At 38.3% G+C, this 26640-nt stretch overlaps 1 protein-coding gene across 9 annotated transcripts in view; it reads right to left on the bottom strand.

Moving 5' to 3' along the window:
• Positions 1-26640, bottom strand: part of PARD3B (par-3 family cell polarity regulator beta) — a 437827-nt gene that overhangs the window by 140186 nt on the left and 271001 nt on the right. For all 9 annotated transcript variants that reach the window (XM_050899878.1, XM_050899879.1, XM_050899877.1 and 6 more), the window contains 2 exons: positions 4411-4617; positions 3191-3425 (listed from right to left, as the gene is read on the bottom strand). In XM_050899878.1, coding sequence (XP_050755835.1) covers positions 3191-3425; positions 4411-4617 — 442 coding nt within the window. The remainder of the gene's footprint in view (positions 1-3190; positions 3426-4410; positions 4618-26640) is intronic.

A 26640-nucleotide genomic window follows, 5' to 3' on the forward strand; every position in this document is an offset into this window, starting at 1 on the left:
TGGTCCTGGAGCTTTCACCGCAGATGATCGTTTCCTACTTATCTCAACCCCATCTTGACACTGGTTCAGCCAGTCTGTTTTCCTGTTTGGATGCATCTACACAGCACAGCGCAGCAGAACTATGCAGGCACAGCTGAAATGGCTCTGAACAAAGCAGCCCACAAATTACAAACAGTATGAATGTATCAGTGTGGGGTTCCAGCTCTCGGTAGGATCAATCAGTTACATGGCTGCAGTCAGTGGCCTAGTTTAAAAAATTCATGGCATTGCCTGGTCCCAGGCAGATATATCCTCTTCCCACTCCTGCCAGTTGCTTTCTTAGCTTCTTTTTTCTTGGGTCTTTCTCTCCTGTCAGTCTAGCAGGGGATCTGTTCCTTGTTCCTCATTTCGGTGGTCTCCCACATTGGGGATCACAGTACAACTACCACCATATCTACAAAAGGCGCACTACAGATTTCCTTCTCCATCCAGCTTTCTGCTCCCTTATGGTGTTTACATTTCTAATGCCTCTTATGGCAGGTTCCCCTTCCAATTTAAACTCAGCGTGTCAAAAACTGAGCTCATCTCTATTTCTAAATACTTCTCTCTACTTCTTTCTCTTAAGCTATCAAGAATTAGTAGTCACCTTGCCTGCTGCAGAAGCTTACAACTTTGTCATCTTCAGCTTCTCTCTTTGCTTCCACAGATGTTCTACCAATAAAACGTGCCAGTTTCATCTCCACAATGTCATAAAAAATCTGGCTGTTTCTTTCCATCCGTGCTACTAAAATACTTGATCATTCAAACCTTCTTACTGCAGCCTCCTCCTCCCTAGCGCTCCTGAGACTCACTCCTCACATCAGTGCAAAACTCTAGTTTGAAAAATACCTCTTGAATCTAGTATTTAGTCAGTATTTAACCCCTTCTAAGGTCCCCCATTAGTTTGCTATTATTTGTTTTAAAAACATTCAGATTAATTGTTTTTGTTTTTCATGTCATCCGCAGCAGTTTCTCCCTGAAAAAACTACCAGCCTGGTTTTACTCAACTTGAGCAGGACATATGGTCCCCAATTCTTTTGTAAACTCACACTATTTGCTCCTGTTCAATCTTTACAGGTCATCACCCTTCTTTCACTTTTATCGTGGCTGGGATTCCCTAGGACTCTCACCTTCTCAGGAAGGAATTTCTTTTCAAGAACAATTTTATAAATTCTAGGAAGAAACACTGATGAGGACACAGAACCTCTGAAAACCTCCCAGCTGAACTGTTACCTCTTACCAACAACTCCTTCTCTGTTCATTATAACCTGTTGCTTCCATCTTTGTGGCTTTGTAGAGATTTTCAATGGTGTGGGATAGAAATTCCCATTCTGTGCTGCCATACAGATAAATAAATATTATTAACTGTCTGCTGGGAAGACTATCAATCTAAATAAAAAGCAAACTTATGAAAAGAACAGATGAATAAAGCTCATGTACAACCAAAATGTGAAATATATTCTGAAAAAGGGAATCACTAAGAATGGTAACCTATAGTTCCCAGCTTTGTATATTGACCGTTATCAGATTTTTTGTCAACTACAATCACTTGTTTTGGATTCTGATGTCATCCCATGTTCTTTCTGGCTCAGGCATCACACCCCCGTAAGTAAGACTTTGCACTTCAAACTTCAAATCTGCCAGTGATACATGGAACAGAATACTTATGCTTTTGTCAGAGCTCTGTGTCACTCTCCTCCTCTTCCAACAGCCCTATTCACACCAAAGAGTTAAAAAGAAGAATGAAAATAGACATAAAGCTTAAGATACACAAGAGAGTTGTTGCAGTCATCCTCCTAATTATTCAGTGTTTTGACTACTGTTCCATGTTAAGCCCTATTTCTTTAAACAGTATGAACACAAATGCACGTGCAATGCACAAGTATGAGAATGTGCCTCCTCAGCATTCCTAGAGAGCCCTATTTGAATGCAGACTGATATATCCATGCACCTTCATCTTATGAATGCTAACAACTGCTGAAATCATGCACATTTGGCACATAAGCATGCCTGTATATTTTTGACAATATCTCTACAGTGTTCAGAAGTTGATAGGACAATTTTGAGGATTCCTATTGATGACACATGGAAGAAAGTCAGCTAAAACCTTCAATATAACACAAGCCATTTGAATCCAGAGGACTTATCAACAGAAAGCTGCAATGTGAGTTCATATATCACTGTCCTAATGAATATCATTGTAAGTGAATGATCTGATCTTGCAGGTGAATTTCTTTGATTATTGGTTAAATGTATCTTTGCCTAAGCAATGATTGTGGCTTTTGTATGTATCTGGCTGGTCTACAATACAGCATGCTAAGAAACATCAATAGCCTCCTAAAGCTAACGTTAAGCGTTCAGTACCAAAAGTAACTGCGTGGTCATACAGTCTAATCTCTTCCATGTGACCACTCAATTTCATTCACATACCCTATATTAATTGCCAAGATCTACTTAAATGGAAACACTTTAATCCTCAATAGAGTAAACAGGTACCAGAGGCAGGGGTGACAGCAATCAGAGTGCCTACAGCACCAAAGGCTCCAGCAATAGCAAGAAAATGGCCTGAAGAACTTTGTCTAATCTCTGATGATTCCAGAGACGCAAAACCAACCAACAGCCACAGAAGAAATCCAAACACTTGCATGCTGGGCAGGGAGGATGGTGAGCTTTTGCCTACTGCAGGCAATGGCTGAAGCTGTGAAGCAAAGATTTTATCACAGCTAGCAACTATTTTTCAGCAACTGCAAATGTTACTAGACTGTTTATAGTAATAGAAGCAATCCTGCTCTCCCCAAAGCTTGTGAAGGAAGCAGGTAAGCAAGGGAAGAGAAGGTGAAGGTCTGAGCATGGGAGTGGGTCATGTATTACTCAGAAATATTCCCCACAAAGCCTCCCCCACTGACACACGCTTGGTTTTAGCCTGAAACCTTGAATCTTTTCTGACATATGGGAATGAATTTCAAAGGCACAAAAAGACATTTTGTCTGCCAAATGTCTTCTGCCTCAGCTACAAGTTTGGTGTAAAAGTATAAACTGCTTTCTTTTTAAATAACATAAACATCATTTTGAGTCCAAGTGAAATAATTTTCCCACTACTTTATGAGAGTATCAGTTGCTTCCTACATTATAATGAGAATGGGTGGCTGTTTTGCTTTGTAAAATGCCATACCTCAACATGACACCAAAGCCTTTCTTCTTTTTCTTTTCTGGATCTTCATTTTCTTCCTTCCTTTTCTTCTCTTTGATTTTATATTTGCCCTTTTCCTTCTTCTTCTCTTTGTCTCTATTTTTTTTGTCTTTTTTTGCTTTGGTTTCTGCATCTTCTATTTCAGGGTTCCCTGGAGGGGCAGATTCCATGTTCTGAGCTTCTTGACCAGAGTGAGAGCTCTTATCAGAGAAACCATCTGCACAGAATGAAAAAGAAGCAGTGTGGATGACTAATGGCCACCAAAATGCAAACACATGAAATACAGCATGAGTGTCCACAAAGTGCTCAAATGACTCACAACACTCACCCATTTAATTGAATAATTTAAAAAGCAGACTAAACATATGTAGTGAATTCAAGCAGATTTCTATTGTAAATACAGAGTTATTTTAGTGACTTGTTTTCTAGTTATTATTCCCGATACAAAAATCCTGACATGGTAAAACACTATTGTATTTGAAATCTAGCTTGTTAATCTCCACCAGCTTGAGAAAACTGACATGCTGAGATGCAAACACTGAGAGCTTACTTGAACAAGAGATTCTGGCGACTGACATAACCACCTACGTAACAAAACGATTTAATTCACTTCCTGGAATCTTTCTGTTTTAATGGCTGAACAAGAAATAGATAAAACTGTTCTGTCTGGTTAGAGAAGAGCCGTGTTGTTTCTATTTGGGGGGCTCAGGATCCAAGCACAGTTTTATGCTTCATGCTAAGGGAGACATATTTCCAGACTGGGGTCTATAAGCCCATGGTAACAGAATGAGCAGCAGGGTGCTATCAATACACTCTGCCTTGTCTATAACAGGAAACAAATTCCCTGGTTGGAGAAGGGGGAATTGTAGACAGCTCTGTAAAACAAGCAAGATAATTTTTAATGTAATCTGAAGAAGGCAGCTGCTTCTTGAAGTTGAAAAATATAATTATTTAAGGATTGAATTCTAAATCCTCCAACCCACCCCTGCCCCGAAGGAGATCAGTGAAAGACTTTACACTAAACCAAGTCAAGGTTGGACGGGGTACTGCAAAGACAGCTCTATTCAGTGGAAGACACAAGCAGTTTTAAAATGTGATCAACTTCAATTGCACTAAATCACTTGCTTATGTGCTTTATTGAGTTGGCCCTCAGCAGTGCTCAGTGAAGATGGCTCCCTCAATAAGTGCCATTAGCAACATACCCTCTTCTCCGTCTTCAGGTCCATCGTAAGACTTGTCAATGGCAGCTCTGAAACTCTCATTACACCCCCGACCACGGACCACGTGAGGCCTGGGTCTGTGAAAAGGGAGTTCATTCTTCCTAACTTCAGCCACAGCAGTCTGAAGACTCTCAAGAGAACTGGACTTCTTCAATCCCAGAGTAGGACCGAAATCTTTGCCAGAAGAGTCTGGAAAACAAATAGTTAAGTTTTTATACATAAAACCACACAGAGAAATGAAACTAGTCAGACAGATACATTTAATTGTGTACTTTATTACTTGGGGCCTTTGAAATAGTATGCAATCAATATAATTTGTTCTAAAAATAACATCAAGTTAAACCTAGTTCAGTAGATATCCCCATTCAGACTTGGAGGGAATGGCACATAATTTACAGACCTGACAACAGTGATGGGCAATAGCTTGCTCGCTCTGTGTCACTTTAAAGCCTGCACCAGTGACAAGGATGGGGTTGCTTCTTCCCCCTTTGACAGCAATGTCCAACTGGACACTCCTAACAGTCTCAAGGAGAACATTATCCTTAGACTCACAAAAACAAACACTGCTACACAACAAGAGTTTTGGTTTTTAGAATGAGTCAGGTTGTATTAATGGTTGATACTTTCAAATACATTTCTCCTGTGAGAAGATATTATTAGTTCTCTCTCAGTCTTATCCAACCTTTTTCTTCAAGCTGAAACTGGTGCTATGATATCAACATACACAGCAGGTTTTTTCAAGAAACAAGTATTTCCAGCAAAGTACAGCTTAACAGAAATGATGTCGCTGCCTCCTTCCTTGTTTATAGGCGTAAGAAAGCACTTTATACAAAAAAGAGCAAATACCTTCCCAAGTCTCTGAAACCTTTCCTCTCCCTGAATGCTTGGCTATCTGACCTTAGTAAGGCTTTATTTTGTAGCAGCATTAGTGTTAATTAGTATTAATATCATGATAGTAGAATAGGTAAAGAGTTCAATGAATACATGCATACCAATCAACAAAGAAATTCACAGCTTAATTTAAAAGCCTTCGTAGCATCTACTTAGTTTTTATATGGCAGAACAGTACATGTGACATACAGATGCTGAGGAAGACACTTTGCCTTGCAATATGCCTTCTGTCTTTGAGAACAAAAATGCTTTTGTTTTCAACTTTTAAGTGATACTAATGCAAGCAACAGGAGAATATAAGAACAGAAGACCTTCACATACATGTCCATATACTGTCATGCCTGAAGAGATTCAAAGATCACAGAAAAGACAGATATGTTAGTACTGTACGCTGTGATTTTAGCAATCCTAGAGTGCAGGTACTTCTGAACTAAAACAGTGTGATCAGCGAATTCTTAAAAGGAAAAAAGCTAAGAACTGGCACCAAATAGAGACTCATCAGTAGTGTCTACATAAAGCAATTTACACTTCCATTACCTGCAGACTGATATGTAGCTGAAAATAAGGTGGGGGTGGGGTGGGGCGTATGTGTGGGGGTGTGGAGACAAGTTCAAGGGAAGCCTGGTTGCTTGGTCGCACAGTGCAACCTTCTTTTGTTCACTAATTGCCATTCTGGAGACTACCATTATTGCCGAATTAGCAAGTGCTAAAATAGAGTTAGAGCAATGACTTGCATACAACATAAAGGTGCTTAAAATCACTAAAAACTTGTGCATTAGGAAGAGGCACTGTGGCGCCTATCTCAGGCTGAGAAGGAGCAAAAACAAGGGAAGCATAATCACTGTAAAAGGCAGCAAAGCGAAAGCCACTCCGATCTGCAGAGAAAAAGCTTTCATGTTTTTCAGTCAGAAAACAGCTTTGATGGGTTGCTTTTGCAGAAGGGAGGGCACAGCGGTAAATCTGGCAGAGTGTGGCAGGCTGCAGCGGCCCAGGGAAAGAAGAGCTCTCAGCTGGGTCACAGGCCTAAGCCGAGGGCTGCCTGGGCGGAGGTGGGCGAAGGCATGCCAGGGACTACAGCTCCCACCTCTGTGGGCAGCAGGCACCCAGTGCACCGCCTGCGGAGCCTCCAAGGAGTGGCATCCACTGGGGGATGGTTTAAAGGTGACTACAGCATCTGCAAGGAAGCGATGGCCACAGCCCCCACCTCCAGAAGCGGGCAGCGCAGTCGCTGCAAAGGGCCACGGCTCTGCATGGCCGCAGACCGCAGGGCACCGGGATCAGCTGGCGTCCATGGCTCAGGGAGGTTTTGCAGCCAATGCTGATTTCCAGGCTGCTGCAGCTACCCAGCTACCTGAAACAGCTGTGTCAAAAGCCAGCACAAAGGTGTTTATATACACATCCCAGTACAAGCTGTTCTACACTAAATTAGTGCCCTAAGCTCTATTACCTGAAAAAAAAAGTCTCAGGTTAAATGCCTGTTAGAGCCTGTCTTGCATAAAGCCAAGCCAATTACTCGGACTGGAAGACTACTCTTAACATATGAAGGCCATTCCTAAGAAAATCCAAGCCAACACCTAAGGTTTGGAGTGACACGCTCAAATGTTACACGTACCAGAAAACAAGCTGTCTGCTCAGCCTCGCTGCAGTCTCCCCTGCACACACGGTGATGCAGTTTTTAGGCACCCGGTCACGTACTATCTAGTTCAGTCAGGGTCACCAACAGAAGGTTCCTTGACCAATACTTACCTTAAACAATTGCATGAGAAACTCAGAGTTATTGGCAAAGTATGTTTCTTTCTGTATAAATAGTCTTTATTTTGCTATTTTGTCCTTACATGAAAGTCCCCCTGAGGAATTAATTTTAGTAATAACTAGCAATAACTTCCTGGTTTTTGATATTTTAAAGAGAACACTTACAGTGACTTTCATGTAGTATTTTCAGTTTGCTACTAAAAAGAGGAAAAAAGAAACTAAATGGAGCACTCTTTAGCTACCAAGTAAATTCAGAACACCACTACCTTGGAAAACTGAATTTTTTTTCTAATGCTCCCAAAAGAAATAGAATTGGCTTATGGCCACTTCATTGCCTAACATCAAAAAATAATGTGTTACCTTAAAGGACAGTATAAAATGGCAAAGATTAACTGTATTTCTCCCCCACTGGCAAAGAAAGTTAAATTTCATCTGTTATCTTCCTGTGTTCTACCATTTAAAAGGTGTCCTCATTTATTCAAAAACTTACTGAGAACCTTTAGTCACAGATTAGTATTAAGCATTTAGCTGCCCCTTTCTAAGACTGTAATAATTTAGCCTGAAATTTCACTGGCAACATTGGAAGTTTCTCACTATTACCATCAAAAATCCACCCTTGAAGAAGCATCTGAACCCAGGTGAAGAATAATTGGATTTTTTCTTACTGATGACAGTAGTAGCAATGCAACCTCATTACGAAGGGGAACATTCAGTCAAGGAGTTTACATCCTTGGACATTCTCACCAGGGTTTTCAGTGAGAACTTCATATTTTTGCAGTTCAGCTTTTATTCCTTTTTTCTTTCATTGTAAGGCTGCAGCAATCACATATTAGTGCACAACTAAAGATACAGGAGCTGAGGAGCTTCCCTAAGCAGGGAGACCAGTACCCTTGCTTTCACAGCCAGCATCTATTACTGGATGCTTTACAGAGAAACGCACAAGACTCCATAACAAACAACTACTGGATCCCAACTAGCAAAATTTCCCTGCCCTGTCCGCCCCCAGTACCTCTTCCATTTCTGCAGACCTTTAGGACTGCCGTAAGTCTGAAAACATGAATTTTTCCTCATGGGTAAAAAAACCCCAACAAAACCCAACAAATAAACAACAAAAAAACCCCTCTCATCTTTTACTAGTTATTAACAGGCATTTCTGGGGCTGCATGGTGTGTGTATGTGTGTGTACACATCTAGCCCTACCCAGATTTTGAATACAAAAACATAGTTGGCAACAAGAAATTTAATTGTCCACCGTATAAAAATGTTTCCTTTTATGGATTTTAAATTCTTGAGCCCTCATTTTATTGCTTCTTGTAGTACAATGATAAAAAGTCAATTGAAGCATCCACTTTATTTTTTTTATAAATGGTGAATTACTTCATACATCTCTAATGAATTTATGAGAGAAAACAACAACTGACATCAGTACCTGCCTACAACTGGCTGAAACCAAGTTGCTGGTTCCTAGATGCTATCTGTAACTGATCATCCTGTAACTGAAAGATGGTATGACATGTACCTTAATTTTCTGCTCAATGCCAACATGGCTACCACAGATTTTTTTCTTAATGTACTAGTAAACGTAAACCTGCTTTCTGTTCTTTTATTATTATTATTATTAGTTTCAGATATTTCCAGGCTTCTCTCTTTCCCACATCTGCACATTCCTTTCTTTTTTATAGCCCAGCAGAAGGAAACATGCCAAAAGCGAGATGTCAGTCATGAAAATCAAAGGGAAACAAATGACACAGCATTGTGGGCAACACAAGCCACCCCAAAGGCACGTGGAGAGAGAGTGGAATTGAAGAGAAGCCATGAATCACTGCCACTCTAAATGAAATACAACTCCTAAGATACCCTAAACAGTAAACACTTTATATATTTATCATTAATTTTACTTTTTAGATAATGATTCTTCTTGAAAACTGAAACTATATGAATATGCCTAAAGGATAATATTTAGAGGAACATATTTCTGTGAGCTAGACTAATTTACTATTTACATTTTGAAAGATACAGTGAGGTAAAAACCAGTTATGAAGAAAAAAAGAAGGGAAAGTGTCACTGAGACTGAGAAACTAGAATAAACACAACGTTGTAATAGATTATAAATAGTCTAGCTCTGTATTTACCAGAGCGCTAAACACACACATTCCTGGTTCCTACTGCACTGCACACGATGGACGTGCATGTGTTACCAGGGAAGAGCAAATGGTCATGAAAACAATGAGTCTTCTACCCTGTGGGTACTGGGATGCTGGAGATAGCACCTGAGTGCTTTTAGCAGGCAAACAACTGTTTGTTCGTGAAACACCACGGCGACTTCTTTTGTGGTAGGACTCAGAGTGAGATATGCCAACAGCTTCTCAGGAAGCAGCTACAGCTCAGTGCCTGTTCTGCTTTGGACATACACCTTGGGTAACATTCATGATGCCCAACTTAGCCTACCCCAACCTAACTGATCTAACTGCTCGCTCTATAGTTATCTCTTCTCTAAAGGAACAGGGGCATGTTTAAAATATCTTTTGATACATATATGTTCCCATGATTTCCAAAATACAATCAATTCACTGATCATATGTACGTTTGGGGTCCTTACACAAATTCATGTATTGCTAACCTTACGTTGCCCCTGCAGAGCTGAGGATAGCAAGCACGGTTTCAGAAACACCCCAACTTTTGTTCAGGAAGGAAAAAGCAGGATTTCTGTTATACAGAATCAAACGATATAGGTATCAGGCTGGTAAAATAGGCCCCTCAGCAAAATTTAGTCAAAATATATCCCTGCTGTAGGGAAACCTTTTGTATGAGAATGAACCAAATCTGTTACCCAAGTGAAAGAAGTCCAAAGATACAAAAGGCAAGAGACAGCCAGTAAGACTTGCCTGCTTTACTCTCCCCTTAGCTCCTTTTGGAAATTTACCTCTAAATAAATTGGTGTATAAAGTGAAAATTGTGAGTGTCTCTTTTAACAAGCATAAGGTCAAAAGATAAAAAATTTGCCATTACCACCAATCTCCACGTGCCATAAACATCAGAAAACAGGTAGACAGACGTGGTTCTTACCCACAGGATTGCAACATCATATGGTAACTTAAATTAATTCATGTTCAATTCTTTCTGAACCATTTTGTTTAATGTAGTTTCATTTATTTCTGGTAGGATTCACAGTATGCACAACTGCAAAGGATTTTTTTCCTCTCACTTATATTTTTATATTCAGATACTTCCTCAACCATCAATCAATTCAATGCAGAGAATGATTTAGGAAGGAGGAATTTGAAAGTCACTACAACATTTAGCTTGTGATTTTCAAATGGAGAGCTTTAACAGGACTTTTTTGTAGAATAACCTTAGATCATACTGTAGCCTTTTCTTCAATACTAGTTTATACAGGTAGCATAGAAAAGATTATGAAGGGCTTGATAAAAAGCAAGAGAAAAATCACTATCTTGCACTCACATATTAAAGACAACATGTATCATTTTGCTCATTTGATACCTCAAACCAAGCATTCCAAATTAGAAGCAGGAATACTGAACACAGAACAACCTCACACCTGACAGAAAAAAAAAAACACTAAGAAAGAGAAATCAAAGCATGGGAGAATTTAACAAGTTCTCTGATTAAAAGAGCCAGCTACAGTCTTCAGATTTACAGATATTTCAATCTATTTTACTACATATAATGATTGCAATTTAGCCCATATTTGCGCAAACTGCAATTTCAACTATGAATAATGGCAGTTCACAATTTGTAGCCCAGAAGGTACACTGAGCTTTAGCCAACTAAAGAGGAAAGGATTTGAATAAGGCAGCCATTAGGCAAGAGGTGAAAATGCACTACTGTCATCTTAGAAACGTATGCTTGGTGGTGTTGTTTTCTTTAGTCGTATCACTAACAAACAACAACACTGCAGAAGGATGTGTTAATATTTCAAAAAGAATAATATGTACAGCATTAAACGTCTCAAAAATGCTAATAAGTTTAGGTACTGACAGGCTGACTCCTGTTCTTACCTCTGCTGTCAGAGTGGTTTCAAAGAATGTTCATCAATATGGTGATAGGCGCTTTATATATATAAATATATAGATATAAAAACAATATTAAAGCTAAGAATTAGGAGCAAAAGAAGAAAGAGGTTCAAGCAAAAGCACTCAGAGAAATGGCACATGCATTTGCTAGGTTAGTGCTGAACGTTGGACAAAATGTAGCCAAGCCTGTCTTTGCATAAAAGAACGTCTGAGGTTATCTGTTGAAATAATTAGTTTTCTTCATTTGGTTACACAAGTTTAACCTCTCACATAACCTTCCACTTCACAGTATAGCTCTGCATCCAGTAAAAAGTTTTCCTAGGCATTTGAATCCCTACTCCTCCAGCAGGCTAGTGTTCTCTCTCTAGTTGGTGCAAACTGAAGCACTTGCCCTTCGAAGAGGTCCCAGTATAAATTAAGCTACCTGACCTTCTACAAAGCAGGAGCTTTCTCCTCAAGGATATTTATGTATATCAAATTGATTTCAGATATAGCTGTTACAACCTGCTGGAGGAAAACAGCTACAGGAAAAGCAATGCAGACAGGAAAAAGTCCAGTTTTTAGAAAATATGATTCCGCAGTGATTTCAGGCACCTTGTAAATTGATCAGTCTGGAATTGAGTAGTAGTAAAAAAATTCCAGTGCCCTGTGATTGCTTTACTTCTACTTCCACACCCACCCTCCAATAAGGTCAAACGTTTCAATCCAGCTTTAAAAGACTGAGAAATGTGACACTTTCTGAGATTAATTGATATAAATTACACTTCTCAAACTAAACCAACATTTTTGTTCCCAGGCCAAAGTTTAACATGAAGTGAGAGTCCCTGCACTAATATTTAAACAAAGTTACTTTTAATGGTATGAGGCTAATGTCTAATGTTACCTTTGACCTGTGGGACAGAGGAGGAAACTTCTTCAGTAGCAGAACAGAAGAAAGCAAGCCAATACTTAAGTTAAATTCATGGTTATGATCTATCTGTTTTGTTAAGCCTTAAGGCTATTTTGAAATAAGCTGCTCAATTATTACTCAATCTTAGTTATCAAGTCTGAAATCATATTTTTAAAAATGACTGATTAAAATCAGAAGTAACAAATTAAAAGGATACAAAAAGTTCATATTAAGCTTTCTGTTTTCTTCGCTAATTCAAAGCTTTTTTTGAGTTCTTTACATGTGAACGCAGAAAGAAATTCTCTCATATCAATCATTTTATTCACAGTTATTTTCTTTTTAAAAAAGTGGTATGTCATTTTTATGCATCAAGTTTTGGCCTGAACACATTATTACAAACACTCATACAAGCTGCATGTTAAAGATTGCTTTAAGCATCATTCGGGGATTAATTTAGCCTACCGGAACAGCAAGGAAGATGATTATTGTAAAAGAAAAGCCAAGCCAAGGCAACAAAGAAAAATACATTTCAATTTCACCAATTTAACTTGCAATTAAAAAATAAATTATATAAAACTCTTCCTTTGTGTGTGCTTTTCCTTATCTGCGAACATTAAGACTATGGAAAAAAGCGCTAGATTTCTAACAAAATAACCTGGGAAAAGGATACCTTTTGCTAATAATGGCATTGCTTTTGTACACCTGCCCACACTCTGATCAGTGAATCCTACATGCTTGAGATATTTATGAGCTTTCTTTACTGCTAACCCCACCACCACCACCAAACTGCCCAAGAGCTGCTCTAATTTAAGATGCTCTAAATATTGTTGCCATGGGTTACACATGGAGTAACGCAAAGCTCTGCTAATAAAAAGGCTTTCAGAGCATTTCAGTCCTTGCTCATACGTAAAGTTAAAATTTATGGTTTTTAAAATACTGGATCTGAGAGAGGTCAGGTTAAATGGCTGCTAGTAATAAAAGGAATCGATATGCCACAGCATCTGAAGCAGCCAGCAAACTAAATAAACACTTCATCCAAATCCACTTGGCCCTGAATTAAAAGAACATAAAATACTGTATTTATTTTGTTTGCCCTCCACCACTCCGTGGTTTGCATCACCACATCCGCTAGAATTCTACACAGAGTAAGCAACAAACATATGTTGGCCAAGTAGCAATTAAACTGTATGTCAAGGCTAGGAGCAATTAACTGGGCATTAACCTTATCAGGGAACCACTTCTGGATTAGCCAACTACAAACAGGCAAACATCTCAGTCTGGGAAGATTCTGCAACGGGTATTTACAAAAGCTTCAGAGGACTCGGACTTTCTGTCTCAGGCACATACAGAGTAAATGAGCCATTTCCAATAATAACCCTTTATTCATAAACCCTGAACAAAACCAGAATCACCTTTTCCAGCAATTAGCGTGTCCTATTAGCATAGAAATGCAAGACAATTTGCTCCTTACAGCACTTTAAAATAAAGCAGACCAAAAGTAGTAGTGAACTCACATCTTTTGCTCCTAATCTACATTCGGTTCAGTTTGTAGACTGATTTCCAGAAGAAGTTATGAAAACCTATTTTCTTCTGTTTATTTGTACATATTTAAATAGAAAGTGCATAGGTTAATTTTCAGTTTAAGAAATAAATGCACATTTTGCTTGAAGTTGCCAGCAGATAACCTGTAGAAAAGATATATCTGTGATCAATCTATCTATATATACACACACACACAGAGGCCATTCACAAAGGCATACATATTTTTGAAATTGCTTTGTTTGTGAATTTAATACTATTTGTCTTGACACAGTTTTGAAAAGTTGATGTCAAAATCCAACTCTTGTATGGGAATATGCAGAATTTTGTGAAACCTACTATTAACTAAGAGAAACAGTTATCTGGCACAGCTCTGACTCAAAATCCCTACAGAATTTGAAAGGATTATGTAGGTTTTCAGCAAAAGTCCTCAGCAAAGGTTCCTTTTTATTTCCTAGTGAGATCTTTAAGATCATTTGAATGCTTAAAAATTTGATAACAGTATTTTATTACAGATTCCTCAGCTGAATCCATAGTGGTAGTGATATAGGGTCTTTAACCTAGCTTTATTTTACACGCCTCAACTTCCTCCCCCCCCCCCCCCCAACTATCCTCTGTACTGAAACTTCTTTGCTTGGTCTCATTCCAGAGATGAAGATTGTTTTTAGAAAAAACAAAAACCCCCAAAGAATACACCTCCCTCTTGCCATATCTGAATAACTGAGGAGTGGGAAAAGTACCTTCTTCCAGCCAGGTAGTACTTTTTTCCCCCTATTCACCAATAACTCAAAACGAACTGAAAGGAAACCTTTCAAGCTTTGCATGCAAGTAGGCCGTGAACTAGGTCCTTCATTACAGCTTTTAGGGAAGAAAAGTTTAATTTCCATGTCTAGGTTACTTCCTCTAACATTAGTTGGATCTGAGTAAACTTGGCTGTAAACTTGTGCCTAAAGTACACGAACAGAAATACATACGCACTCCCATAGGTACGTGAGCATACAATGATGTGTTTAAATAAGTTGCAAAGTTTAATAAGAAACTCAAGAAGGCAGAGGGTCACGTGAGCAGAGAGAACATATGTAAAATAAAGACTTCAGTATTGAGAACAATTATTTTGCAGGTCTTAAAACATGAAAAGTATTTTCAGGGCTTTCTTCCACAAAACTGAATCCTTAGAAAAATCACGTCCAATTCATGGAACAAATAGCAAGGAATTTTCCTTCTAAACAGCTGCAGCCAAGGACTTTGCTAAACTGTTCTGTAGTGTGCAAAGATACAGGCTCACACCCAATGACATCCGGCTGTCTTCTGGGGTTTTACCAGACACGATTCACAACTGGATTACAATCCCAGCCTTGCTTAAAAATAAAGTCAAAATACTACTTTAGTTATACTGGTTAACTCTGAGACCTAGTCTATACGATTTACTGCTTTACACTTTAAATTTGTTTGGGCATCTATAGTACAACCCTTCCTTAAGAGGTTTGCAGCTCCCTTGCTAGATATGTCATGATGTGTCATTTTAACGAAAAGGTTATTTTTAAAAAGAAACTGGCAAGGATGTGAATGAGAGATCAAATAAAGCTGGTTTTGCAAATCTGTATTTTTTGAAAACTCGTTACATTCTTAGATGCTTAGCAAATGTGCACCTAGCCTTTAATATCCCCCATGGAAAGGGAACCTCCCCAGATCTCTAAGTTTTGTTTCCCCTGCAGCAATTTTTAGTACCCTAAAGATGGTACTCTATTAATTACCTGGTTACGTGTTTAGGATCAATACACAGTTTTGCATTGCTATAATGTGTTTAAATGGCAAATTAGAAAAGCTAATTGAATTGCTGGATGGAACAACTTAGAATATGATTTAACTGCAGCAGCAAATGAATACAAATTTTTCCTGAGATTTTCTTATCCATTTTTCTTGCCTATGTACAAATGACATTACCTTGCTCCCTTTCACTTGCCCGATAAATGGAGAGTAGATACAAATATGCTCCCAAACATGATATGGTACCAGACTGCAGAAATGTAGGGTCAAAAGAGAAGAAAGGGTCATTCCAATTCTTCTTGGCAACATCTCTCATCAATCAATAGGGACATTTCTGAGGAAGTTAGTCAAAGCACTATCCTAAATTATGATCAAAAATTCCAAATTTCTCCAGGTTTAACAGGATGGTAAGCAGCAGCCACAGTGATACTGCAACCAAGATAACTGGATACAGGTTAAGCACAATCAAATGGCATTTTAATACAGACATCCAAGATGGCTTATCTTAGAAAAATAAAGGTTTCCTCTAAGCTGGGACTCAGTATTATTGGAAAACACATGATTCTGCTCTGTGACTCCATACACTCCTGAAGCATGAACCAGAGTCTAGCTACGAGTAGATCAGGATGCACTTGGATAATCAGACTTTTAATCAACTGTATCAGAAAACCGATACAGTACGATGGATCAGGTACAAAGCTCAGTGCCCAATTTGATCTACTTCCGCTACTTCGTGGTTGGATCCTTAGATGAAATTTCAAAATCGGATATTACAAAGGCAACGGTTCTACAGGAACAGGCAGATATTTCAAATAGACAGCAATGCAATCAAAATACATCAGTACAATGAAATATCCTAAATTAACACTGAACTCCAATCTTCGCCTAGAACAGGGTCCTAAGCAACTGATAGCAACTGCAACTTTTAGGAGCCTTACTCTAAGATCAAAGCCTAAGTGTGCTCAAATTAACAGGGACTCTAGAACTGGAACAGGCAGGTTCATTTCCAACCTGGTTCAAGCCTGGGGGCCAAATCCTCAGCTGGAGTAAATCAACACTTTTCCACTGCCAGCTTATAGCAGCTGAGTATCTGTCTTTCGATCTTTGTACTCTACTGGCACCATACTCTAGCATCACACATACCTGCCCACAGAGAGTCAGACAACATTAACTCATTTTATGTAAGTTACAGCACGAGCATCAGATGTTAGTAAGTTCAGCCTGTGGTGGATTCAAAGTAGTGATTTGTAGGTTAAAAAAAGCTCTTTATTATTTTAGCAATCCAGAGAGCCATCTTTGGTTGCCCCTCAGTCCTGCTAAAGGAGTAAGAATAAATGAATGTGTTTAATATGCCTTGCAATAGGAACCTGTTTAGTCTTTGAAAGCTCTGGTTTTACTTATTCAAGGAATCAAAGGTCTGGAAAGAAGTAATAGCTTTAGAAGTATAAGCAGCACAAAGATGCATCATTGCAGATTATCAGTAGTTTTGAAATACTACCTCATGCTTTAAGCACATCATCATGTGAACTTTCTGAGGCAAGAGCACCTCTGCTAACTGCAGCTCACAAGAGTAGTTTTGTTACAGTGTTTTCCCCAAGTTATTTTTTATCTTGCATGTGTCTGTGGTGAGTGCAGTCCAGATAAAAAAAAAAATCATTTTGGAAGTCACTTATCTATGTTACAGCAAATTTTCACTGCGTTCTTTTCCTAGTTCTATGGCATTTTAAAAAAATTAACAAGTATTTACATATTTTTAAAAGAACACTTTCCAAGTAGTGTGTTTTGATTTGTTCTTTTTTGATCTGTTCTTTTTCTTATTTTAAGTAATGGTGTCCTCCTCTGCTGATGTTTTTCTGGTTCTTTGGTCAAGATTGATGGAATCCATCCAAAATATGCTGGACAACGCTAACTTCTGAAATACTAATCTGCAGCTTTGGTTTTGCTTGAGACTGACAGCTAACTTTAGTAGGGCCTGCCTTCTGGCCAGAACACCTTTATGGAGACAAAGTAATTATATTAATGTGCAAAGCAGGAGTTACTGTTCATCATCAACCAACCAGGAAATAAATCTGTGTACAAAGAAATGCTGTCAGATGTACAGCACAAATAAATAAAAAGAAAATTTATTTTTGTTAACCCTTTTCTGTTATGCTAATTTGAGAGTTAGCAGGTATAAAGTTTACAAATTCTAATGTGTTATTGCAAATGACATATTGCCATTTAATACCCTGAATCATTTGCAACAATAAATGTCTTCCTTTCTAGTAATCTCATTTTGAATTTTATATTTGGCTTATTTAATACTAAAAGGATAGCACATCAATCTCTTTCTGCCCTCAAAACCCAGATATTGTCCATAAACACACAGTTTACTTACACATGAAGGCAAATATATTTGGCTATATAATACACACAGTCATACAACATAAAGGTATAAAACTTCATTCTTTGCAATCATGTTGCTTCTCAGCTGCATTTCTAAATGCTACGAGAATATAAAAATTAGATACTACTACTTGTGTTACTAGCCCTTCAGCAGATTCTTAAAATTAAATAATGAGTACCACTAATATTCTTGAAATTATAAGCTTTTGCTCCAACTACAATAAAAGCCAGTCTCATAAACACTAAGAACAAACGCACACAAACATTTTGAACGGTTTCAAGGATATTAAGTAGCTCTGCCAGATTTCTCTAGCAGTATCAGAACATCTTATTTTGCCTTTTTACAGTGGCTAGTGCTGCAGTTTAACTTTTTCAGGTTGACCAACTGTGTAAGAAAATAGCTCTCATGTTCAATGATTACCTTACATAAAAAACTTTTAGCATCTATGCAATTATACTAACTTTTTGTTTCTTCTGTATCAAGAGTGAACACTTGTGTCTGTATTCTGCCCTGTATCCTATTTTTCATGAAATATTTTTGCCGCCTTTAGTCTTTGCACAGTCTGACTGTGGACCAGTAATTCCTCCGCATTAAGAGGGAAATTTGGTTATGACTTATGGCAATCAATTACTTCAATATTTATATAATTTGTAAAACTTCATGCATATTATCACACAGTTAATCAGAGCTGCTTGTCAGTTCGTTCGCTCAACCTTTAACGTATGTCAATCCTCAATGTGGATAGTGATACATACTAAGGTATTTACTTCAGAGCAGAAAACTAAAATCAGATTTTGAAACACTGAGGTTAATGTTATTAAAATAAAAAAAATGTAATGGTTCTTCTACCACATGCTTAATTGGCCCCCCTGCGAAAAAGCAGTCCCACAGGAAGGAGCAGGAAGCTACTAGTTGGGTTCACATCTTGCTGTAAGAGAAACAGAAAGTAACGGGTAATCAATCATAATTTCTTTTCACAGCAACAACCCTCATAAACATTTATGTGAATAATTTTTTTTTGTTGTGGATACTAAGAGTTTACATGTGTTCAAAGGGAAGCAAGCAAACTCAAGAGAAGCAAAAATCTATTGAAGATCAGCAGATAAATAGAAACTATTCTTGCCTTCAATCTTTAACTCCCTGAATATTTAAAGGCAAGGAATGCTCTTGAAGAAATAAGATACAAACTTGGCATATCTTTATATTTCTCACTAGGCATTAGCATTTGGTGGCATCAGAAAGAGGACATGGGCTATATAGACTTTCTGTCTGATCCAGTACGACCACTGTTATCTTCTTGGGATGTTACAGATGAAAGGTGTCCAGAACAATAACCAAACAACAACAACAACAAAAACAACCCAAAATAAAGATGACACTGCTTCCTGTTCCTATCAATTCTTCATTACTTGCATTATGAAAGCACACAGAACCTCTCCAATCATGGGCCAAAACCTCACTGCACTTGGTGTTATACGAACTCAAAACAGAATAATATTCAGTACCTCTAATAAGTTTTGATCAAGCCTACCCGTATTTCTGCAATACTGCCTCTCTTTTGAGTGGCAAGACTATAGATCTTTGTTTCTGCAGTGATTTATTTATGATTTGTCAACACTTCGTAAAGTACAGTTCATCTCCTGCTACCTTCCCTTTTATGCTCCTATGCCTCAGATGTTTTCCATTTTAAAAAGAAAAAACAGATGTTTTGGCACAATATTAATTTACTCAGATTTCACATTCAGATTGAACCTGAGTTGTTAAGATAAGTACTGTATTTGAAATGAATGTTGCAAGCATCAGCCCATAACAGAGCTAATAACAAGTTCCTTCCTCACCTTTGAAAGATGACATTAGTGGTTCATTTCTTCTGAACAGCAATATAGAAGAGCTGAGCACAGAATTTCCTGATGTTCTCTTGAACTGTTTTTGCTATTTGTTTATTTCAAGTCACTTCTAACAGAATGGTCCCTTCTTGCTTAGGTGCTCTTCACAGAATGGGTTAATTTTTCTCCAAATAGATTATTAAAAAAACCCAACAACCCTTAAATCTCTTTTAGCACAGAAGCCCTCTGATTTGCAGTTGGTATTTTGTGACAGCTTTAATACAGTCTTATTCCTGACTCTGTCATTCTTCAATGTCTGTGCTCTTAACTCTTAGAGAAGACTTAAGTGATATTCCTGTATGCTAAAGCACATCACAAACATACTACCTTCTAGTTCATTCAGTTTGATCTAAAACAGCTACCTTGAGTGAGAACTAATATTGATACTGCCTTATACCATGACTGTTAAATTTTAATCACTACGTTTTCTTAGTCTGATTAAGCAATTAAACTGCTTAACTGAAAACTACAGGCAATTGATTTATATGAAGGTATTAAGAAATTCTATTTGAAGTTTAAGAACAATTCCCTACCAAAGATAACAAACACATGAAAGCTCAAATTGAAAAAGCATATTTCAGTATTAGTTGTTCTAGTATTGTTGGCCTTTTCGTTCTTTATTGATTCTATTTACTCGAGCAGTCATTCCTGGTTTCCATTTTCTAGAAATCACTAACAAAATGGGCACTCTGCTCTGCTAATGCAAATTACAGTGCAAGTGAAGACTCTTCATACACTGTAAGTGTAACCCATCACTGAACTGGGAGAAGAACTACTGCCTCTGCTTTTTTAGCTATGAAAACTTCCTTAAAAATGTCTAGGTTCCCTTCTTTCAGTTTGGATCATAAAGTATTTGCTGTAACAAGACAGAAGGAAAGAGGTGGAGCTCTTAATGCCAAGTCATGTAGGTCTGAAAGGAGTTACTGTTGCAGAAACATTTATTGTTGATAAGATTTGAGGAACACTGAAATGAGCAGGGCTATCTGCAAGGTAAGTAACTGCTCAAAACAAACAAGAAGGGCAGAGTTCACTCTACGTGTGATCATTGTACTGTTTCTTTTACTCCAGGTGAGTATCAGAAGATTCTTGCATCTCCAGTTGAAATGAAGCACTAAACATACAAAAGGATGTCAGAACCTCGCCAAGACTCCCCTAAAAAAAAAACCCAAAACCCAAACCAAAAAACAAACACCAGAAAACCAACAACCCAAAAAAACATGGAAAGAGGGTTGTGTTGATCTGCATATATGGTGCTAGGAAGCTGGGGTTTTTCTCATCAAACAGAAGTTAAGTGAACATGTTATTTTGGATTGAAGCTATCAAGTATATATTCACATGTCTTGTCACTACTAACATTCACTACCTACACATCCTTTCTCTGTTGCTTTGGCATCTTGCAGGGTAAAGGCACAGTATAAAGGACACGTAAGCTAATCACAGACACACCACTGTGCTGACTGGTGAGTGCTCAGATCAGAATTTTACAAGATTACTTGTGGGCTCTTCCATGAAGGGAAGAAGAAGGGTAAACAACAAAAAGGGAAACTATGCAAGCAGGGAGTCTATAAAGGGATTGGATTTTATAAAATATTAAGTACTTGCTCTTGGAAAATGAATGCTTTAAGATTTCAGCTTCAATCCTGTGCCCTATAACTCATGACCCCTCATTTTATTTATAATAGCTAAGATACTTAATCTTTTTATACTGTCACTCTATATTGTTCTAAATCCAGAGGTTTAGGCCCAGCACTAGCTACTTGAAGTCAAAGTGATTCTTTAAAGCATATGTGGTTTATAGACTACAGCAGGATCTTTCTACATAGTTTGCTAATATAATAAAGAAACATTTTTATTTGTTTACACACACAGTAATACTGTATCTACTACGTACTAAATAAAATGCATTATTTACTTGCGTTTTCCTGATTTTCTGAAAAGGCTCATGAAATTTTAATGGAAGTGGTTAAAGCAGCAGACTATGTACTAAAATTATATATCAAAAATGACCTTAAAAGAGTACTATTACCATTGCAAAGTAAAGCGCTTAGGCTTGGAGAATGCCACAGCAGAGGTGGCCATCATTAACTTATCTCTCTCTATGCATTCATTGTAATAGACTTTCACTTTATGTCCCAAATACATTATGACAATTTTATTTACAAAACTCCAGCTTCCTTCTTCCAGGAAAGATCTACAAATATTTTCTTCCACATGTGCAGCAATTACCCCCCTTTCTTACTCAACACTCACTTTAATATCTGCTCTGACATCAGCATTAAACAGTCCTTCATGCATCTTTCTCTGAAACACCTTACAAAGTAGGAAGTTTTTTTCATAAACACTGATGACGTCATTTTAAGAGAAATGTGTACTATCTGTGTCTCAGAGACAAGGAACTAAAACAGAAGGATGAGATCAATTCAGGTTCGCATTTTAAGCTTCTCAAGACCTGATTCCCCTGCCTGCCACTCCCTCTTCTGAATACTTAACGTCTAGCGCTTCCTGGGCTCACAGCACTACTGCCACTGACTTTGGTTGCAGCCTGAATACATTCAGCACTTCTGCAAATCAGCACACATGCAGGTCAGGCACCGACAAGGTGAAGAACACGCTATCTCATTGCACGTGGTTTAAAGACACCTCCCCACCTCCAGCAATTCTGAGGTACAGGCACAGCTAGAAAATAATTCAAGCAGCATTTAATGGCTGGAAAACAGAAAAAATGTTTCTTTTTCCCTGAGATCATCTACACCACCACCATCACATCCTCCAACCAGAATACACCAAACAGCTACACATCTTGCAACATCAACAATAAATGAGGCAAGGGTCGGGCCTTCTCCACAACAGCCTTTGTTACCCTTAAGCAGATCCCTCTTGTGCTCTGAAAGTAAAGTCTTTGGGAAGAATTAGGTTTTCATTATGTAAGTCTCACACCATCAGCATCCACTAAAAGGATCTGAGTTGCCTTTGCAGACATCCTTACAGCTAGCATTTCCTACTTAAGACACCTTAAAGCCTTCAAACTTACATTCTTTTAATAGAGTTTGTATATACAGTTTCCTAGGTGTGGTGTTTTTGTTTTGTTTTGTTTTTTCATTTGTTTGGTTTTGTTTGTTTTAAAGAAAAGCAGAGTTTTCTTTACTGCAATGCTGGCTGCCACCCTTTTCTTTCCCATGTGGTTTCTGGATCCACTGTCCTAGATCAGTACAAGCTAGTCTCTCCTTCTCTCTCAGTTATGTCGTCCTTTCCCACCCTGCATCTTCTCACTTAGCCATGTGCCCAATCTCCCTTTTCCCCACATCCCCAGCATCCTTTCCTAGCTCCCTCCCCTGCCCCCATTAGCTTGCTATCTTCCCAGCCTCTAGCCATATATTCCTACCTTTTCCTCTCCTAAATAAAAACAAATACCAGAGTTATTTTAGGAGACAGTAAAAGAACAACCTCTGTCAAAAAAGCAAATAAAACCCACGCTTCAATTGACACTTGAATGGAAAGTTTTACTTCAAACGGCTCCAGTTTCACAGAATCTGTAATGGGATGTGTCATGCATGACACTTAACAGGCGATAACACAGTGACTACTGCACACTACACTCATACTTTATACACAAAAAGAGAAAAGAAAAAGCAAACCATGAGTAAAGGAGACCAAAGGTTTTTCCTGAGACTTAATGATTTACCCATATTTCCTACAGGACGGCAGAAAAAGAATGATTGTAAGAAATAATTTTTCTCCTGTATGTTTTCTTTTTTTACATGTATTTGCTCTTTTAACATAAATTCAGACTGAGAATTATTCTTTGTAGCTATGTTGTGATGTACATTTCAGTAATAAGGAGTTACGTGATGCAACAGCTGACAAAATTCAGTCCTGAATGTAATGCTCATTCTTTTTTGTACCTTTAAAATTAAAACCAGTGTGCTATTTTTTTAGAAAAGAATTAAACTCTAGAAGCTTCGATTGAACAATTTTGTCATTTTGTTTTCAGAATTAAGCATCTGAGCAGATTATAAAGCAATAAAAAAAATAGAGGCATCTGAATAACTACGCTATATTGGATTTCTCGTTTATAACATCTCTGTTTGTCAACTACAGCATTACAACTGGCAATCAAAAAAACCAACCCCTTTTTTTGAATACAGGAATTTATGCCAACTGCAGATAGCAACAAAAATCGTAATTACATGAAAAACCCAAACAAATCAGTGCCAGATCCTCTGTTCTGGTCCTACTGCACAGAGAGCCTTGAAAACTGCCATAGCAAGTTAACTGAGGTTTTTGTTTGCAACCTTTGTAAGTGCAATTACCCTTCAGTAACAGATGCAAACTTCTAGTGCCAAGTTCTAGCTCTGTTCTGTTTGTCCCCCCCCGTCTGCCAGGTCCTGACCATAGCAGTGGAAGGGAACTGATCCCTATTTAAGCTTTCAGTGCAGCAGAATCAGGGTCCTGCTGCTATATGGCACTAAGGAAACTATCATTCTGAAATTGGGCATATTGTAGAATTAGGGTCTGCCTCTCTCCAGTGAATTCCCTGCTTTGCCCCGAGCCCACTATTCACACTAGACAGAATGGCTCCTTCCTACTCCCTTCAGTCTATGAACTCAGAAAGCAAGCAACAATAGAACAGGAGGAAGAGATGGTTGCCCAGAAAAGAACCACTAATATGGAAACATGCTATGCACGCAACTGTCCCCAGGACCTGATTATGCCCTGCATGCTCTCCTGGCCATGGGGGACAGAGGGGAACCATAAGCAGAACAGTAGGCAGAAGGCTCTGCACAAACTAGTACCAGAATGGCCAAAAGAACACCATGAAATAAAGATTATGTAGATATAACTGTGCTAAGCCTGCTAATGTCTTTGAAAATCTGGAGGTGAAGCTTTCAGGTCACAGATTTGCTCCCCTCCCAGACAGATATCCAATCCACAAAGGTTTCTTTTAGATATAAGAGCCAGCTTGAAGAGGAGGGAAGGATTCAAGAAAGGATTTTCACAACAGAAGGTGAAGAACTAGAAGGGCAGTAATGAGATATAAAATAGCCTCAGCACAGGTGTCAGAGTACTTGGGGAAAAAAAAAAAAGAAAAATCACAGCATTTAAGTTTCTTCAAAAAAAACCAACAAAAAACATAAATAAGCTTGGTGTCACGTCAACAGGGATCTTCCGTGCACTCACATGGTTAAGATATCAATCATGACACTTATTACTTGTAGACAAAAATGAAATTATTGGAAACTACATCACCCCATGCAAGACTAATTTAAGGCCAATGAGAAATTTCATCTATCAAGACATTAGGCAGAAAAAAGGGTGAGCACTAGAGCAGCTCATATGTTTTGAAAGGGCAGCATGGTGCCATTGCCTGAGGTAGGAGGAAAGTACCTGCCAGTAGTTGATGGTAACTCAAGGAAGTGCTTTCTACTCTTCTATGAAATGCTTTCCATTTGGGTTGCCACGGCTATGTACAGAAAAACTCTCCCACTCTGCTCTGAGGTCAGAAAACAGCATTTCAGTCGGACACTCAAATAGGGATGATATTCTGGGTATTTTTGGAGTGCTGTGTAGGTAAGTGCTAAGCAGCATTGCTGTACTGAAAGACCCACTAAAAATAATGCTGTTTCATGAGACATACAAATAACAATGTAATTCTGTTCTTCAAAGATAATTTCTGAACCATATTGCTCTGCACAGCTTTTATTACGCAAAGATGTGTATTAATAAATAGCGCCAGCAACCCATTTTATGTAATAAAACCTTATTTCAAATGTTATGGAAGGCAAACACTGTACAAGATACTATTCCAGAAGTGAGCTGGACTAGAAATATCAATTACTGGTAGCTACCTTCAAAATCCTTCTTATTGACATGACAACATGATGGGACTTCAAAATAAAAAATGAAGACGACGACTCATTCAAAGTGGAGAATTATAAATGCTTCCCTGTCTATATTCAAGCCTTGGAAGGTACTGTAACTGGCAAATACATAGTATTACAAAAAAAAAAAAAAAAAAAAATCCACAAAACCAAAACCAAACAAACAAAAACCCAAACAAAACCACAACAGTTAAATATTCTGTGGGGCTATGTCATTTTTAACTTTTAGTCAACTACTTTAAAAAAAGAAAAGTGTCCCCTTCCTCTCTTCAGCCAGTAGCTCATTTAGGTCAGTGCTCTTCTTTCTACATCTCATACTTCATACTCCAAAACATAAGATAGAGGGCCAGATGTATTATCTGGGAAGTCTTCCAAATTCATTAACTCCTTGGCACCAATGACTTCAGGATAGCCACTGCCAGCACTGAATATTATGCCCAGCAAAAACCCAGCTCCTGGAGGGGAAGGATTAATAAAATGAGGCATTCGGCAGTGGCTGTTGGTCTCTTTGGTCACAACAAGCAACTAAAGGAACCACAGTAGCTGCCAACGCTGATCACAGCCAACTTTTTAGTACCTAGTACTCTGAAGGTCTTTCCTGAACATCTGCAGATCATTCACCATAAAGCTTGAAAAATGCGCAGGTACTGCTTGAAGGAATACGAAACCAATAGTCAGAGCGAAGACTGGCAGGAAGGCTGTGACTCCAGTTCTAACTGCAGAGGGTGGTAAATGTTACCCAGGGGCGTTAGAATGATACCGGCACTTTCTCCTCAATTACAGAAGATGCAGTCTGAGGCAACTCATTTTGCTTTCTGAAATGGATGCAGTCTGGCTGTTGCCAGCTAAAGAGCCTTAGAAGGCCCTAGAAATGCAGGAGACCTGATGGATCCACTTGCTGTTTTCAGCTTTCTTCTTAGGGCCAAGGGGGAAGTTCCATGAAGGAAACCAGCTTACTGTCAATCATGCAGGCACTTTCATGGGCCATCTGTTCAGGCACCATCACCAGAGAAGCTCTCTGATTTAAAGATCAAAATACAGCAAGAGGTCTCCAGGATTTTAGACATTAAACTTGTTTTGCTGGCTGCTGTGCCTTACTTTGAATCTCTACAGTTTCAATGAAAACCACACCAAATTCTTTACATTCTTCAAACTTCAAATCTACATTCTTCAAACTTACTGTTTCTTA

The sequence above is a fragment of the Gymnogyps californianus genome, chromosome 7, assembly GCF_018139145.2.
Source record: "Gymnogyps californianus isolate 813 chromosome 7, ASM1813914v2, whole genome shotgun sequence".
NCBI lineage: Eukaryota > Metazoa > Chordata > Aves > Accipitriformes > Cathartidae > Gymnogyps > Gymnogyps californianus.